Here is an 18966-nt window from a genome sequence, read left to right as displayed (position 1 = left end):
AAGGGAGTTAGTTGGTTAAGTGAGGACAGTTTGGTCATTTCTTACAAAAAAACTTACTAAAAGAGGAAAAAAAATCATTTGTTGCACATAATAGGTAGCACTCGTTTATGACAAATGTTGCAAATAACTGTTAACGGAGGTAGTATATATAGTCCCTTAAGTTTGAATGTATTAAATAGATAATTATTAATAATTTAATATGCATGTGCTGGTTTATTTCGCTATTAGCTTGTGGACCATAGCAATTGAATGTTTTTTTTTTTTCCAAGCAATTGAATGTTTTTAAGCTTTACTAATTGAAATTTGAGGTGTCTAAATGGACACGGACCCAATCCGATCCGACCAAATAAAAAAAAAAAATCAATTTTCTTGTAGTGTGTACATTTACATACCCTTTCTTAAGAAAGATAATATAAATAGAAAATTCTGATATGTTTAAAATTGTAAATGATAAATATGTTTCCTATATGGAAAAGTATCGTGTAGAATGGAGTCATGTGAGTCCAATCATACAAATAGAAAAAAAAATTGTCAGAATTTAGATAATAATAACCAGATATTATTATAAATTATAAGTGTTAGAAATTTGATAATAATGGTCAGATATTAGATTTCTTTTGTTTGATATCAGATATTAGATTATAAGTGTTAGAAATTTGATAATAATGGTCAGATATTAGATTTCTTTTGTTTGATATCAGATATTAGATTATAAGTGTTAGAAATTTGATAATAATGGTCAGATATTAGATTTCTTTTGTTTGATATCAGATATTAGATTATAAGTGTTAGAAATTTGATAATAATGGTCAGATATTAGATTTCTTTTGTTTGATATCAGATATTAGATTATAAGTGTTAGAAATTTGATAATAATGGTCAGATATTAGATTTCTTTTGTTTGATAACAGGTTATATTGGTCGGGTATTAAATTTCTTTTGTTTGATAATAGGTTATATTGGTCAGGTATTAGATTTCTTTTGTTTAATAATATGTTAGTATTGTCCGGTATTAAATTTATTTTGTTTGATAATATGTTAGTATGCATGGTCAGGTATTAGATTTATTTTGTTTGATAATAGATTATATTGGTAAGTATTAGATTTTTTTGTTTGATAATATGTGATATTAGTCAGGTATTGTATTACCTTCCATTATTGTTGACAAATGGAAATCTTTCTCACTTGGAGCCTTCCTCGGCTTCCTCGTCTTCATCATCTACCTCGACAAAGTCCATCAAGACATAAGTTTCTTAGCGGAGAAACAAGCCATGGTAGATTTAGTTCCTTTTAAATTACTTAATCCATCTACTAGTGTTATCAAGCCTAATATTCCATCAGATGTTTATTCTCAATGACATTGATAAATCGACAAAAAAAGTTGGAAAGAAGTGAAACATGTTTGATGGGCGATGGGTTTCTAATAAGCCGGAGGATAGTCGTTCTAGTATAACGGTGTTGCGAGTAGCTTACTTAGGTGAGGGAGGGTCACCAGCGCCGGGATGGGAAGGGGAGGGTCGACGGCCGCCAATAGGGGACTAGGTAGTGGCAATGGGTGGGGGATGAATGTGTGCATATAAACCGGACTCACGTGAATTCGTTCTACGCAAAACCTTATCATTTACTAAATGAATTTAATTTAATTTGTTTAATAATAGTGATTTTGAAATATAAAATCTTATTAAAAAAAGAACATGAACATATAAAAAGTGAAAATATTTTGTTTCAGAAAAAAGAAAGAAGTAAAAATCTTCTAAATGTACAATGGGTGGTGAGCTAGCAACTATACAAGTCTATAACATTTATCCAAACTTTTTTGACAAACAACATTTATCCAAACTAATAATCTATCACTGTGTTCGATCCCCACAATAATAATAAGGAGGGGACTGGAACCTAACCATCTAGAACTGATCCCGAATCCGGAGAATCGAGTGGAACACCAAAAAAAAAAAAAACTATCACCTGTCAAAAAAAATAAATAAATAAATTATCCATCAACTAATGTACAACAGGTGATTAGCTAGGAAAATCATGAGATTTGAGTTATTTAAGATGGGAGGCAAAGCTGTCTCAACCACAATTCTTGCAGACTGCAGTACAAAAGTTAAGCGCTAGAATCGCATCAATGGAGGGTTTTATGATTATTGATCGAGGAATTCACCATTGATTGTTTGACGCTCGATCAAAATTATCCTGCTCACCTACCTTCACCCATTAAGGGCTTGTTCTGTTCAGCTTAATTCCAATTCAGTTCAGTTTAGCTCAATTCAGTTTCTAATTCCTTCTCTTATATACAATTCATTTAAACTTTATTCAATTAAATTCAGTTGTTTTCAGTAAATCGAAACAGACCCTACAAGCCCAAATTTTTTCCAACCCATTTTTCCCTCCCATTATTTTCACTTTTCTAGATTCTCTCCTCTAATTATTGGAACATAATTAAGTACTCGTAGTTGGCATAATATTATTGGTGGCCTGCTGTACAAATGTTTTTATACACTTGGTGTACCCTTAGCCTTTCCATCTTTACTATGTATAGCTGTATGCCTGTATCAAATCTTCCGCAAATATTTGTGTCAAGGTTGAATGATTTGATTAAAAGGAAAAACACAATCACATGATTCACACCCCAGTCTCTTCGGAGACATCTTATAAAACACGATTCACACCTCAACTGATCATTGAAGGCTTTAACTTTGTGGTACGTTACCTTCAACGATGTCATCGCAGTAATAGTTAGCGTTTATACGTACCTTTCGATATTCGTCAAGTTGTGATTATAAGTAATAATACGCCGTACTAGTAAAGCTAAGCTAGCTATAAATATCGTATGAGTTATATTATATACCAACTTACTAATTTCCTCCCTTTTTTTTATTTTTTTTTATCATAAATAACCGATCAACTAGGTATGTATGTTTTCAGGAGCTTTATTTTTCGTTTTATACAATTATTTTCGCGTTATTAAGTAACTTGTTGTATATAATAACTGATTACTAAGCTGAATGTAGGTGTTACATTCATAAAAAGAAAGCAAAAAATGGTTTCTTCTACGGTGGTTTGTGGCTCAACAAATTTAGTTTTAAAATTAGATCATGATCACACTAATGGCACTAATGTTGTCTCGGCGAAAAAGGAGCAAAGTGACAATGGCCGAAAAGGCGAAAAGAGATTGCTCTAGGCAAGCACACCCCTTGCAGCCTTGATATCAAGGAACCCAAGGCTAACGGTGAGCTGACCGGAGCAACGGAAGCTTATATGGCGGATGTTTTGGCAAGATACACGGATAGATGGCTTGAGAGGACCAAACACAACCTAGGTGACGATGATATTTCGATTTCTCTAATTCATTTCAAATTGGTGATTATTACTAGTAATTCTTAATTATTACTAGTAATTCATTTCAAAAGATTAACTTTTGTTAATTTTTATTTATCTGTAATTGAAGCTATTAACGGTTAAATTTATGTATTGTCAAACTTGACTAAAAAAACGTGTCAACTAAAAGGAAATGAAAGAGGAGGAAATACGATTTAATAAACCCTTTTTTTTATGAATATTATCATTAGACATGTTTATCAAGTTTCACCCGGCCCCATGCATGATTATTGCACGTACGGACGTACCATGTTAGTATAGGGCTATAGGCTAGGAGGGTTTAAATGCATGTATAAATGAATAATGTTCACAAGAAAGTGGATTAGTCCTGTATTTAAAAAAAATAAAATAAAATAAAATAAAATAAAAATTGAATTGGTAAGTGTAAAAGCCAACGATAAGTGTTATGTTGTATCTACCAATTTATAAAGTTATACAAGTAAATATTACGTAAGATTTATAGCCTTACACGTAATGGTGTCCAAGACCCCAAGAAGAAGATGATAATAATAATAATAAAAAATAATAATAGTAATAATATAAATAATAATAACTAATAATAAATCATTAATTCCCTCAAAAAAAAAATCATTAATAAATAATTAATAATTGATAACTGATAAATAGTAATTAATAATTAATAATTTGTTTGAAATTATTTTATATAATCTGACATTACATTATTTTATACATATGGACTTGTTATCTTATTTACTACTTATTTACATTTTTTTTAATTGCTTGTAAACGAACAAAGTAACCCCTATAATACTAACCGAGCTACTTGGTAATATTGACCGAGTTACCGAGTAACCCCTATAACACTAATGAAGTAACTCTACCCTATAACACTTATTGAGTAACTCCTATAACACTAGCGCAGTGACTCCTTTGAACGTTTGGTTGTGGCTAGCCATATATAAGAATTTGTAATTATTTATCATATTTTGTTTCACTACACGTAAGAATTTGTGAATATCTATCATATTTTGCTCAAACATTTTGATATAAACTTTATTATTTTTCGTTTTCATTGAAGTAGGTTTATAATAACATGGATTGTGATCCTTCAATTGAAAAAAAAAAAACCATGCATGGATTGTGAAAATTCATTTGTCACAACATAAAAGTTACAATAAATTTTTAGGATAATAATCCATGACCACACTTTTCCGTTGAAAAAATATTACAATCCTACCGTGTTTATATTTAATTTATATTTTTTGTTTTTATTATTGTCCTATATATTTGTAAATTAATAATAATAATAATAATAAATATTAATATTAATATTATTATTATTCAAGTAGTACCTAGTACGTGGACAAGATTCTTCTTATAGCAATGCATTCAACAAATTATATTGTTTGATATTAGGAAAAATGGAAAAGAAAAATCGAATTAAACCTTTGCACTTTTTTCCTCTTAAAAATCTAACCTTCATTTTATTCCTAAAAAATCCAACCTTTATACATCGCCTTCTCTAACAGATTCATTTGACCTTTAACTTGTTAAACAAGTTATTTTTTTTTAATTCTCTCAATTTCCTTTCTCACCCTCCTCTTTCTCTCTCCTCTCTCCTCAAAAATGGAAACAACCCAACAACCCACCTGTACACCACCAGTACGCCACCAACACCACCAAAACACCGTACCACGTACGCCCCTAGTACACCACTCAACCACTCTCAACCCCGCATCCAATCACGTCACTTCCCGCCATTTTCTCTCTCCTTAACCCACCTCCGTCGCACCACCAACCTCCGACTGTCAAACCCGAAGCAGAAATGGGCACTAGCAGCTTACGTACACGGACCCGCTTTAGACTATTCGGTAACTGACCCGGACCCGGACCCGAAAGTCGAGGGGTTTAGGAGAGAGAAAGTCAAACCAGAGGTTGCGATTAGTTGGGGAACTTTCTGGAATTTGTTGGTAGACCAAAAATGGCGGCTTGCTCTTTGTGTTTCTGCTGTCGTTGGGGGTGGGTTCCGGTGATGATTGTGTCGCTGGGTTCCGAGGATGTGGTGGTTAGGGAAGGAGGGTGGGGTCGGAAAGGGAGGTGGTGAGGAATGGTGGCCGGATTTAATGGAGGTGGTGAGGATGGTGGCCGGAAAATCTGATATTTTTTGTTTTTTTAATTTTTTTTGTTTTTTGATAATTAAAAAAATAATTGACCTATTATTAGCTAACACGTGGCATCTAACTTAAAAAAATCGGTCATCAACCGGTAATGAACCTTTAGTTGAAAGTGGGGTATAAAGGTTAGATTTTTGAGAAATAAAATAGAAGTTGAATTTTTAGAAGAAAAAAGTGCAAAGGTTGGATTTTTCTTTTCTGTTTTTCCTTAATTATTTATTCTAAACCTATTTTCTAAACTTATTTGAAATTATTTTTTTATGCGATAAAATAAAATAAAATAAGATGAAATAAACTGACCTTAAATGAAAACTCATGGAGCTACAACTGACGTCTAAATGTAGGATTTCAGTTGAATTCAGACTTTAATTATGATGCTCTTGGTCCTTTGCAACGATTATCAATTAACAACGCCGGCGATCCATTTATTGCGGGCAACTATGGTGTGCACTCAAGGGACTTCGAAGTAGGTGTTTTAGATTGGTTTGCTCGTCTTTGGGAGATCAATGAGGGTGAATATTGGGGATATGTTACGAGTGGTGGAACTGAAGGAAACCTCCATGGCCTACTTGTAGGGTAAGTGAGCACAATACATGAATTTTTACTACATAAATCTCAAAAACATACTCCGTATATTTCTTAGTTATACTCTAAGATTTATTATTTTTTTTATTTTTGTAATTATTTGATTCATTTTACTATTTAACAGTTTCAGAGAAAAAAAAAAAATAAAAATAAATTGCTATAGCCTATTTAAAAAGTCTAAGTTTTAATATAATTTATGATGTGACCTTATTCGTTAGAGTTACTTACGTGTTAATCTAATACATATATTTAAAGAGGAGTTTTTTTCCCGAGTTTTTAAAGAGTCACGTAGGATTTAATTTTTTCAGCGCGCCGTAGGATAATAAATTTTAGTGGTAGCCAATTAAATACGAGATTATTAGTTTCTTTTAAAATTAAATAATTTAAATGACACGTAAGTAAAATTGGCGAATGAGATTTTTCAGTTTAAATTAATTAAATATAAAATATTATCTTTTGATATCAAGAATTTTATAAATATATAACAAATTTTAGCAGATAAATATATATATATAAAAAATAATTTAAAAAAGAAAAAATTCAAACAAATCGTGCATTGTACGGGCTTCATCTAGTTTCTATTAAAATTAAATTAAGTTCGAATATGTTATGTCATTGGTAAAATTATTATTTTATGTGAAAAGTTAATTTTTTAATTTTATAATAAAATACAAATCTCTTTTATCATTAATAATAAATATAATAATGATATCAATTATTAAAGATAAAGATTAGTTTTTTAAATATAATTTTTCTTTCCTAGGAGAGAAATGTTTCCTGATGGAATTTTGTATGCTTCGAAAGAGGCACACTACTCGGTCTTCAAAGTTGCACGTATGTACCGAATGAATTGTGTTAAGGTGGAAACACTATCTTCTGGAGTGATTGATTGTGGAGACTTGAAGGAATGTCTTCTTAAGAACAAAGACAAAACTGCCGTCATGAATATAACCATAGGTAATCTCTTACATACTTGGATCATTTTTACCTTATGTTAGTATGATACACAATCTCGGATCGAGTACATACATGATGATGCTCGATCTTTCATTGTCAGATAAGAATATAGGAAAATTTGTCTAGAAGGGACATATATGTTTAGTATTTTGTCTGAAAGGACCTTATATATTTAAAGTGGTCTAAAAAGACCTAAGTCTATTTTGTTGTTTGGGGGACCTTGAGGTCGGAATCCGGGAACAACTGACTTTTTTCCGACGTTGACTTCTCACGTGACTTTAAAAAATGACCCCATTTTCATTTTTTTTTTCCACGATTTCCCTCCAATTCCTCTTCTCTCTTCTAATCCCCAAATGACACAAATCAAAATAAGGGAATTTGAGGGAAATCATGGAAAAAAAGAAAAGGGATCATTTTTTAAGGTCACATGAGAGGTTAAATCGGAGAAAAAAGTCAATTATTGTCGAATTCCGACCTCAAGGTCCCTCCAAACAACAAAACATACTTATAATGTTCTTTTAAACCGCTTTAAACATATAAGATTCTTCCAGATAAAATAGTGAATATATATGTCCCTTCCACACAAATTTTCCAAGACTATATTTTGTTCACAAAATATTGTACTAATAAAATTAGACTTGTATTGTATCAACCCATATAAACGCGATGGATGGTATGACCCATTTGCGGTCTCTTGTTGCAGGGACTACGGTAAAAGGTGCAATTGATGATATCGATCTTGTGGTACAAACACTTGAAGAGTGTGGTTTCCCACGCAATCGGTTCTATATCCATTGTGATGCAGCCTTGTTTGGTCTTATGCTGCCATTCCTAAATCGAGTTAGTGACTATCTTATAAGGCGTTTTTCTTGCATTTTTAGAACTCTTAAGATCCATGTGTCTCATATCTAGCTTGCCAATTTCATCTCTTTTTGTATTCAGCAGTCTAGCCGAATACATTTTGGATTACATGTTTAATACTTCCTCTGTTCTTCTTCACTTGAACTATTTCTTTTATCACGCTTGTCAATGCAAAACTTTAATTATCATTAACTTTAATTCTCCATAAGTAAAAATTATATATTAAGATAGTACTTATTGAGACGAATTCAAAAATATTCAACATGATATATTTTTCCTCACATATTATTCACAAAATGCGGTCAAAGAAAAGGTGGTGAATAGTGTAAAAGTAAAAGCAGGTCAAGTAAAAAAGAACAGAGGAAATATGAACTATGAAGTACCATCATCATATTACTTCCTCCATTTTTTTTTTCACACTAATGTATTTACATTTTCTTGTGCGAATGACGTACCATATCATTGTTAATAGGCGCCTCATATAACATTCAAGAAGCCAATTGATAGTGTATGTGTTTCGGGCCACAAATTCGTGGGAAGCCCGATGCCTTGTGGTGTTCAAATGGTTAAGATGGAACACATTAAGGCTCTATCAAGGAATAATGTCGAGTATTTAGCTACAACGGATACTACAATCATGGGAAGTAGGAACGGCCTAGCCCCCGTCTACTTATGGTATGCCTTGAACCGTAAAGGATACAATGGACTCAAGAAAGAGGTTCAAAATTGCCTAATCTTAGCCCGTTACCTTAAAGACCGGCTTAGAGGGGCCGGAGTTAGTGTCATGCTCAATGAGCTTAGCAGCACCGTGGTATTTGAACGTCCACAAGATGAGGAGTTTATACGATACTGGCAGCTCTCTTGTCAAGGGAACATAGCTCATGTAATTATCATGCCTAATATGACAATGAAGACGTTGGATACTTTCCTCGACGAGCTAGTTGAAGAGCGTTGGATTTGGTTCAAAGACGGGAAAAATCAACCTCCTTGTGTTGCTTCTGATATTGGCAAAGAGAATTGTGTTTGCCCTTTGCATATATGAACATTTGCTTGGTAATTTGATGAACCTATTAAGATGTACAAGTACTATTTATTTTTTATATGCTTTTAAGCATGTGTGTATCATGTTATTTAAATAATCAATGTAATACTACCTTTGGTTCGCAATACTCACAACAGAGGGGTATTATTTGTGAGACATAAAATATTCATTTGTTGTGAGTAATGCGAATCGAAGGTAGTAAGAGAAATTTATACGGAGTAATAAAAAGGACATGAAGATATACTATACAAGTGTATTTATGATAGTGTTTATGGATTTTATTATTCGAATATTAATGTTTTGTGTTTTAAGTACAGATTATATATAGAGCAATTTTCTAGAATTCTAGATATAATTAATCCTAAAAATTTAAACCAATTTACAGCTAACTTTGGTTGCAATATAAATTACTTGAATAAAATTGAAAGTAGCGAATAAGGCATTAGAGCAAGATTATTGGAGAGGATACTTATATCCTCTCTTCTACTCTTTCTCCTTTTCTCCTTTAAATACATTATATTCTCTTTCTTCCACATCATTTCCCACCATCTCCATCCTCTTACTCTTTTTATTTCTTTATTTTTCCACACATCAAAGAGGATCCTCTCTTCCTTCCTCACTCCTACTTTATATATCCCACCATATATTATCCTTTTTTTTTTAACTACACATTTAATTTTAAAACAATGATAATTTGTGATTAAAAAATAAATTAGCCTAATTAATTATTTTTTTAGTTACTATTGATAAAATAAATTGAGTTGTAACCTTAAATTACTTATTTTATAAAGTTAAAATTTGCAGTAAATAACCGATCAACACAAACACGTGCACATTTTAATAACACGGTTCGACATTAATTACGTACTAAAATAACAAAAAACCTTAAATACATTATGCAACTAATTAAAATAAAATAGTATACTAAAAATTTAATCCGCAGACGATCTCCTGGATCTCCCCCATAAATGTTCAACCAAGTCGTTTTTCAATGAGAAATGAGTTGTTCTATCATGAACCTCTTGTCTTGTATCTATCAATCTACGAAAATTGTGTGGATCATAATGCCCGGGTGTAACAGTGAATGTCGTAGCGTTTCCCATTGATGTTCCTACCATATTTTCCGGTTGTTCTTGGGCAAACTCACGAGGGTCTTTATAATTCAAATAAGTATCACGCTCGTCTTCAACAATCATGTTGTGCATTATAATACATGCCATCATGATTTTCCATAGCATATCAACATTACGTTCCATGCCAAAGCCGGTTTCCTAATTATTGCAAATCGAGCTTGTAGCACACCAAAGGCATGCTCAACATCTTTTCTAGTACTCTCTTGGCGTTCAGTAAACAACCTTTGCTTAGCTGTTTGTGGGGCAGTAATGGCATCCACAAATTTGGACCATTTTGGATAAATTCCATCGGTGAGATAATACCCTTTATTGTAAGTATTTCCATTCACGGTGAACATGACTTGTGGAGCTCGATTGTTCATAATATCATCGAAAACTGGGGAACGTTGAAGTACGTTTATGTCGTTGCACGACCCTGGTGTCCCGAAGAAAGCATGCCAAATCAATAAATCCCTTGAAGCAATAGCTTCTAAGATCATAGTTGCTATTTTAGATCTACCTTGGTACATACCTTTCCACCCCGCTGGACAATTTTTCCATACCCAATGCATGCAATCGATACTGCCCAACATGCCAGGAAAACCTCTTTCCTCCCCTTCTCTCAAAAGACGTTGGACATCTTCGGGTGTTGGTTTACGAAGGTAGTCAGTGGAAAAATGAGTAATCACTCCATCAACAAATTGTGTAAGACATTCTCTAGATGTTGTTGCACCAAGTTTAAGATACTCGTCAACTTGATCAGCTGCACAACCATAGGCTAACATCCTTATTGCTGCTGTGCATTTTTGAATAGCTGAAGCACCCAATCACATCGTTGCATCTGGATGTTATTGAAAATGGCGATTACTTGCACTTAATGTGTTCACAATGCGAAGAAAAAGAAGTCTTCGCATGCGAAACCTACGTCGGAAATTATTTTCATTGTATATTGGTTGATCATTGAAGTAGTCTGCAACCAAACGATCATGAGCTACTTCACGATCCCTTGGAAAAGTTACCCTCTTCTTTCTTGGATGGTGATGTTCATTTTGTTGAACAACAAGTCTTAATGCGTCTTCCACTACTTGTAATTCACGACTTTCCTCAATAAAATCCATCATCATGTAATCATATAGATCATCACTTGAACTTGATGAATTTGAATCAATGTTCATATTGCAATTATGATAATTGGTTAAAAAAAAAATTAGATAAAGGTTGTTGTGGGTTTGAGATGCTACGTATATAAATGAATACAATTTATAGACAATGTGTTGGTAGATCAAATTTGAAGATAAGGCTACTAGTAAAAAGATAAGGTTGGAGATAGATATATCAGAATGTAAGATTTTTGTAGAAGATAGGATAGAAAATCATTGCATATGATGTTTTTTAAAAATTTACTATATTGTTGGACAATTAATTAAATTGAATAAAAGTGTTTATAAATGAATGACACATAATTAAAAACATTACACTTTTGTTAAATATAATATTGATTATAACTAAATAGCTTACAATATATTGACAATAATTAACTAACAATTACACTAACAACTTCTAACATTGATAATACATAATAAAAACGAATTTTATCTACTATTGATAGTTAGAGCAATAAACTAACAATAACTAAAAAACTATGACAGTAAATGAATAAAAATGACAATACTAACCTTAACATTGACATTGGTAATTATAATTGCAATTACTACTTATTATTCAAAGCAAAAACTTAGTACTAAACTCGTCTCTTAGCTTCAAGTACATTTGTGCTTCAATTTCATCATGATCTTGTTTTTGCATCAACATTTCCAACATACGAAACTTTGTGGCCTCCTCCCTTTGTTTTTTTCTTTCTTCACCTCGTTCCTTCATTGCCTCAAGCATCCGTTCTCCCAAGTCATTCCTCTTTTCACTAATAGATTCAAGAGTTGTGTTTAAAGAGTCAAGACTTGCACTTGTAGAGGAAGAAGGGGATCGTTTAGCCTTCATTTTTGTTTGCTTAATGTCGCTCGGTCGTTTACTTCTTCCCTCAACCTCAACTGGCGAATCTGGTTCAGACCTTTTATTACTTCCCCCACTTTCCGTGGGTAGTTTATGCGAGGTTACCATAAGGTCCCATTTCGGAAATTCCCTCATAATATAAAAACACTGCAACAAAGGGAACATCTTACTATTGGTTTGGTAATAATCTTTGTGAGCAAGTCGCTCTAAATTTTGTTCCGATTCTCCACCTTTTTTCCTCCCGTAAATGAGTACCATACACATCTACCCATTTTGAAACATGTTCATTGATATGGTCCCAACGATTTTGCGTAGATTTGATCGTTCTTGGACGAATATTAGAATTATCTTCTCTAGCACGCTCGTAGAGCTTCATAATTTCTTCCCATAACCCGCTTTTTTTGGTGTTCGTGTTCTGAAGAACATCACCTCCGGCGTTGATATAGGCTGATACAAGCGTTTTATCTTCATCTACATTATATTGTGCTGCACTATTCTTCTGCTTAGCATTGGTGAAAATTTCTTGGAGAACAACTTCAACATCAACCTCTTCAATATCTTCTAGATGTTGTGCCCCTCGTAATTCTTCTATTGGAGTCGAGTTGCTACTACCAACCCCTCCGGGAGATTGCTCATTAGATTGACTGAAATGTTGAGACGTGGGAAATGATTGGGTCTCTTGAGAAACAGGTTGTTGAAATTGGGGTGCGTAATTTGGATTCATTGGTCTTGGTTGATTAGCAATCCATTGAAAAGCAGCTTGAAATTGAGGGTTATGGAGGATATTTTGGATCAAATTGGACATTGTTTGGATTATATTGGGAGTTTTGGTTAAACGGAATATTTAAGTTGTGCACGTGGTTTGGATTATTTCTATCCATATTGAAGAAAAAATAAAAGAAGGATTATATGATAATTAGAAAAGAGAGGTAAAAAAGGATAAATGTATGAAATATGGTAAAATTTTGGTTCATTATATAGAGGTCAAAAATGATTTTTATTATTTATTATCGTTAGAAATTTGAAATTACTGCTAATATTGTCACCAAAATGTTGGATTTCAAATACAAATATAGTTGTTGGTTTTGGTTAAAATATAGCTGTTGAGTTTTACTGCATGCATTCAATGGGCCCCTTGCATCAAGTTGCTAACTTTGTTTTTGTCTTTTCTACAAAAACTCATTGATCAGTGAACACAAAGGCAAAAAAAATTTTAAAAAAAATGAGTTGGGTCCACTAACATATCATCTTCCAAACATTTAATATCCTCTCTCCATAGAGGATATATTTCATTCCTCTTGAAACTAGTATCCTCTCTTACATTTTTACATCAAAGAGGATACTACTTTAGAGGAGAAAGAGTGGAGGGAGGATGATATATCCTCCCCAATGTGTGTGCTCTTAATCCTCTTTACAGTCTCTATGATACTCGTACTAGGCAAGATTTGATGTACTAGTATGTAAAGAATTCACATGTAACTTTAAAATTCAAATCCTCTCAAATGCAATTTATGCAAATTAGTGTTTGGAGGTAAAACTTTGGCAGGCCGAGCAAGATGGCAGTCGCAGAAAATGTAGCCATCAAGGCTACTGCAAGACCGTCATACCATCAGCCGTGGCTACTTGATTAGCCACTAGAGGAGCTTCGACTTTCGTTGATTTTTTGGGTTTCAACTTTCAAGCTAAGTAGAGCTGATCAAATTCGACTTGTCCCTTGACCAGTCCAAATTTTGGTTGGCTTTGGGAAAGAAAATAGACCAAAGTCAACTCAGGCTCGCCCAACCCAACCCAATTTGTTTAGAAAACCTGTCTCGGGTTTGGATATGCATTTTAATTTAATGATTTATAGACCCGGCCCTTTTATATTTTACGGGTTTAGGCAAGCATTTTATGGCCCAAACCTAGGCATGGCCTGACCAAACGGACTATTTTATCTTGCCTTGGACTAGCTCAAAGCTAGCCCAACCCGCCCTTTGATCATCTATACTTTCAAGGACTAGCTATGAATTGTGCTCAACATAAAATTGGGTTACATCAAAGCATTTTTGGACGATAAGGGGAGGACCAAAATAAATTTTGGGTCTTATTAGTACTTTTAGGCAGGCCTAATCAATGCAGGCTCTAAATGGTCGAAGAATTTGGGTGTTTATTATTACTTGTTTGCATTTTGCATCAAAAATACTCATGCGATATATTTCCTCTGTTTCTTTGATACTTGCAACACATATTTTTTGTACGATATTTAAGAAAAGTGAGTCTTATACGGAGTACTATGTTTTAAGACACTTAAATCAGTGGCGGATCCAGAATTTTCAATCAAGGATAGCGCAATATGGAGTGACGCATAGTTGTTTAAAACATTTAAAACTAAAATTTAAACCGAACTTTATTTTAGGGATTTATATTGAAAAATCCTACAAAAAACGCTTAGCAAAATAATAAACCGATTGATTTTTTTGATGCCATGCAATGTGTTAGCACATTGCTATGCTCCATATTAATTGAAAATCTGATTTTGAAGAAGCATACATTTGACTAAGAACTTATACGTAAAACAATTAATAAGATATATTATACGTATAAAAAATAATTCAATTAAAAACTGCATAACAGTATGAAGTATCATATTACTTTATTTTAATTAATACTAGTAATTTTGTACTCCAATTCATATCTAAATTATCATTACAGTTAATAAAATACTTCGTACTTTGTAAATAATTTGTAAATAAAAAAAAAATCTTTATTATTAAGTGTAATAGAGAAATTTGAATTACTTTTAATCTTAGGAAAATTTGTCTAGAAGGGACATATTTGTTCACTATTTTGTTTGGAATGACCTTATATGTTTAAAGTGGTGTAAAGGGACCTTATAAGTTGATTTTGTTGTTTTTTGGGGGGGGGGGGTTAAGGTCGGAATCCGGCAATAATTGACTTTTTCTCTCTTTTTTTCAACGATTTCCCTCAAATTCCCTTATTTTGATTTGTGTCATTTGGGGATTAGAAGATAAAAGGAGGAATTAGAAGCATATAGTGGAAAAAAAAGGAAAGGGGGTCATTTTTAAGGTCACGTGAGAGGTCAACGTCGGATTAGAAAGTCAATTATTGACGAATCCCGACCTCAAGACCCCCCCCCCCCCAAACAACAAAATAAACTTATAAGGTCCTTTTAGACCACTTTAAACATATAAGGTCCTTCCACACAAAATAGTGAACATATATGTCCCTTCCAGACAAATTTTCCTTAATCTTATTGTTGTAATGCTTTTCTTATACCTATACGTAGAAAAAGAAATAAGGGGTGTAGGGGAAATCTTGATTTGGAACAAAGAGCAAGGATAAAATAAAGTATTAGAAAGATGGGTAAAAAACTTAAAATAATTTGAAAGAAAAAATAAAAGATGGGGTACGACCCCTGGCCTTGCCGCACATCTTAAACTTTAACAATTTCTCCTATTACCGCTGTAGCAAACGTTGGTAATACATATAATTATGCAATTTTTAAAATTTTATCCCATATTTTCGGGGGTAGCATGTGCTACCCCTTGTTACTATGTAGATCCGCCAATGATTTAAATGGGGCTGAGAGATTGGTAGAAGTATGATTATGTGGGCCATGAGCTTGTTTCGAGTAGGGCAGTTTAGGGCTACATATTAACATTTCTAGTGTGTTTCTATTTAGTGGTAAATGTTACCTCTAGAAAATACACAAGCTGCGTTACTCTTATCTTTTATACGTATATCAAATACTTGGTAAAAGAAACAGTTAATTGATTCCATTTTCATCCCTTAAAAATCATTATACCAAATGTGTTCTTTATGAAACATAAAATTATCCTAGTAAGAACGAAAATCAAGCAATCGAATTTAATAAATATCTCTGAGCCCTTTAGTTCCACGCTTTATAATAGAATTAAAGTTGATTTATTAATCTATGGAATTTAATCATAAATCAATTAATATAGGATTGAACACATTTCAAAACCTAATGATAATGAAAGCTCGTGATGAGATGATGGTTTCTATTTTTATTAATTTTAAAAGGCAACCTCGCTCATTTGTACGAGGATGTTTTTTTTTTAAGGGAACCGTAGAATGAGCTTTCATTACTCACAATCATTCCAACTATTTAGTTTGATAACTTTGTACTAGCTTGATCTTATTCACGCATTCATAATTACATTGAATTATTTTCGCAGATCATAATCGACTAATCGTGTTTTAAGGTATCTCATTAATATTTTTAAGGTATCTTCTACTACCTAAAAAACCCTTTAGTCAAACTAGATTTATTCACAAGTTTTTATTTTTATTCATATCTCATCTCTTAATTCGCTATTAATTATGGACTACGGGCCTGTTCACATTTACTGAATTGAGCTGAACTCAACTAAACTGATTGGAGCTGAACTGAACAAAACTGAACTGAATTGAGCTGAAATGAATATTTTATGAGAGAGGGAAATTAGGAGCTGAACTGAACTGAACTGAAATTAAGCTGAAGTGAATAGACCCTACCTTGTATCGTACCTTAAATAAATTTCATTTTTTTGTGCACATGTTTTACAAGGTATTAAAATTAGAGTTGTTAAAAGTGACACGATACAACAACATGATGTTAATCAAACATGAAAAAATAATAGGGTTATTAGTATCAAGAGTTTTTGATACATTTAATTAAATAGATCAACACGACATGACAAGTCAGTAATATATATATACTAAAAGACACATTAACAATGACACATGTCATCTCCTAGTGTGTCCTAGTTATTTAATTTATTAATTAAAGATACAAATCATTTACAAAATAATATCAATTTTTTTTACACATATTCCATATTAATTTGTAGTAATATTTGAAATTAAAAAAAATTCACAAATCTTTCTAAAAAAAAAAATTCGAACTATTATTCCTCAACTAATTTAGGATTATAACATCAATCACTAACCTATAATTGTATATAACTATAGTCACCGTGCATGCACGTGATCTAACCTAGTTAACTTAATTAAATAAAACAGGTTAGTGTTGATATTCCCAACATACATGATCTGATGTTAACACAACTCAACCAGCCTAAGAAACAAAAAGCTAATAGTATAGTACGTTTAAGGTCACTATTCGTACCGTTCTAAGCTTAGCTCGCTATGGCTAAGAAGTGATCGATTCATCAATTAGATTCAAAATTGCCTTTTTACATGGTGATTTGTAGGAAACCGTTTATATGCATCAACCTTCGGGTTTTGTTGATTGGAGAGCACCCACCTATGTATGTCGGCTTCATGAGGCTCTATATGGGTTGAAGCAAGTCCCTCGAGCTTGGTACCAGCGCTTTGCGCTTTGCGAATTTTTTGTTCAGATTGAGTTTTCAACTCTTTTTACTTTTCGACAGGGTGATGATATGACATATTTGCTTCTTTATGTTGATGATAATATTATATTAGCTGCCTCTTCTAACATGTTTCGTGAAGGAATCATATCTCAGTTGCATGTGCAAATTGAGTTTCTTATGTCTGATTTGGGCTTTCTGAGTTATTTTTTAGGGATTGCGGTGACATGTACTCCTTATTTGCTACGTTGTCAGCAAAAATATGCACATGGGATTTTAGAGCGTACAGGTATGCATGGGCTCTTGTAAACTTGCAGCTGCTCCAGTTGACACCAAAGGAGCACTACCTTTTTCTGGATCCTACTTTAATTTGTATCGCAGTTTAGCAAGTGTTACACTCTTCATATACCTTACTTTCATTGGGCCTGATATTGCCTATGAGGTGCAACAAGTGTGTCTTTTTATGCATGATCCCCGCTGTCGGGAATCTCATTATTATGATGCTTTGAAGCGCATTCTAATCTATGTTTAGGATACCATTGATCATGACTTACATTTATATCCATCTGCTCATACTCATTTGATTACTTACACTGACGCTGACCAGGGAGGTTTTCTTGAACCCGTTGTTTCACATCATGTTATAGCTGCTTTCTTGGGACAACCTCGTTTCATGGTCATCTAAGCATTAACCTACATTATCTAAATCGAGTGCAGAAACAGAATATCGAGGCGTTGCAAATGTTGTCTCTGAGGCTAGTTGGCTTCGTAATCTTTTATTGGAGCTACATTGTCCTCTTCGTCAAGCTACTATTGTTTATTGTGACAATGCCTGCGCCATCTACCTTTCTAGCTAGCAACCCGGCACAATACCAACGCACCAAACATGTGGAGATAGATATATAGCTACAAGCCTACAAGGGATACTACAATATCATATGGAGTAGGAACAACCTAGTCCCCGTCTTCTTATGGTATGCCTTGAGCTGCAAACGATACAATGGACTCAAGAAAGAGGTTCAAAAGTGCCTAATCATAGCCTGTCACCTTAAAGAACGGCTTGGTAGGGCTGGGGTTAGTGTCATGCTCAATGAGCTAAGCAACACCGTGATGTTCGAACGTCCAGGCCACAAGATGAGGAGTTTTTATATACCATACTGGCAGCTGTCTTGTCAAGAGAACATAGCTCATGTAATTGTCATGCCTAATGTTACAATTAAGACGTTGGATACTTTCCTCGACGAACTAGTTAAAAAGCGTTTGATTTGGTTAAAAGACGGGAATAATCAACCTCCTTGTGTTGCTTCTGATATTGGCAAAGAGAATTGTGTTTGCCCTTTGCATAATTGAACATTTGCTTGCTTATATCATCGTTGTGTATCATGTTATTTAATAAATCAACATAATAAGATAAATTTGTGGTTAAAAGACATGAAGATATATATACATGTATATAATAGTGTGTATGGATTTTTTATTCACTCAATGGTTAATATTTTGCAGTGTTTACAGATTAGTGCAATTTTCTAGATATAGTCCTCAACATTTAAACC

General features: G+C 33.2%; 2 protein-coding genes across 2 annotated transcripts; one reads left to right on the top strand and one right to left on the bottom strand.

Annotated features, from left to right (window-relative positions):
* Nucleotides 1-2534: 2534 nt before the first annotated feature.
* On the top strand, nucleotides 2535-8961 carry LOC145584330 (serine decarboxylase-like). The gene is made up of 6 exons (XM_081641196.1): nucleotides 2535-2584; nucleotides 3165-3322; nucleotides 5861-6092; nucleotides 6865-7058; nucleotides 7762-7898; nucleotides 8392-8961. Exons 1-6 carry the CDS (start codon nucleotides 2535-2537, stop codon nucleotides 8959-8961), a joined length of 1341 nt encoding a protein of 446 aa, XP_081497322.1.
* A 1219-nt stretch (nucleotides 8962-10180) lies between these two features.
* LOC145584329 (uncharacterized) lies at nucleotides 10181-11248 on the bottom strand. Its single transcript, XM_081641194.1, has 2 exons — nucleotides 10942-11248; nucleotides 10181-10887 (listed from the first exon to the last, which is right to left on the bottom strand). Exons 1-2 carry the CDS (start codon nucleotides 11246-11248, stop codon nucleotides 10181-10183), a joined length of 1014 nt encoding a protein of 337 aa, XP_081497320.1.
* Nucleotides 11249-18966: the final 7718 nt, after the last annotated feature.

This window comes from Chenopodium album, chromosome 16, assembly GCF_948465745.1.
Source record: "Chenopodium album chromosome 16, dcCheAlbu1.1, whole genome shotgun sequence".
Taxonomy (NCBI): Eukaryota; Viridiplantae; Streptophyta; class Magnoliopsida; order Caryophyllales; family Amaranthaceae; genus Chenopodium; species Chenopodium album.
This window is presented reverse-complemented; position numbering and strand designations above follow the sequence as displayed.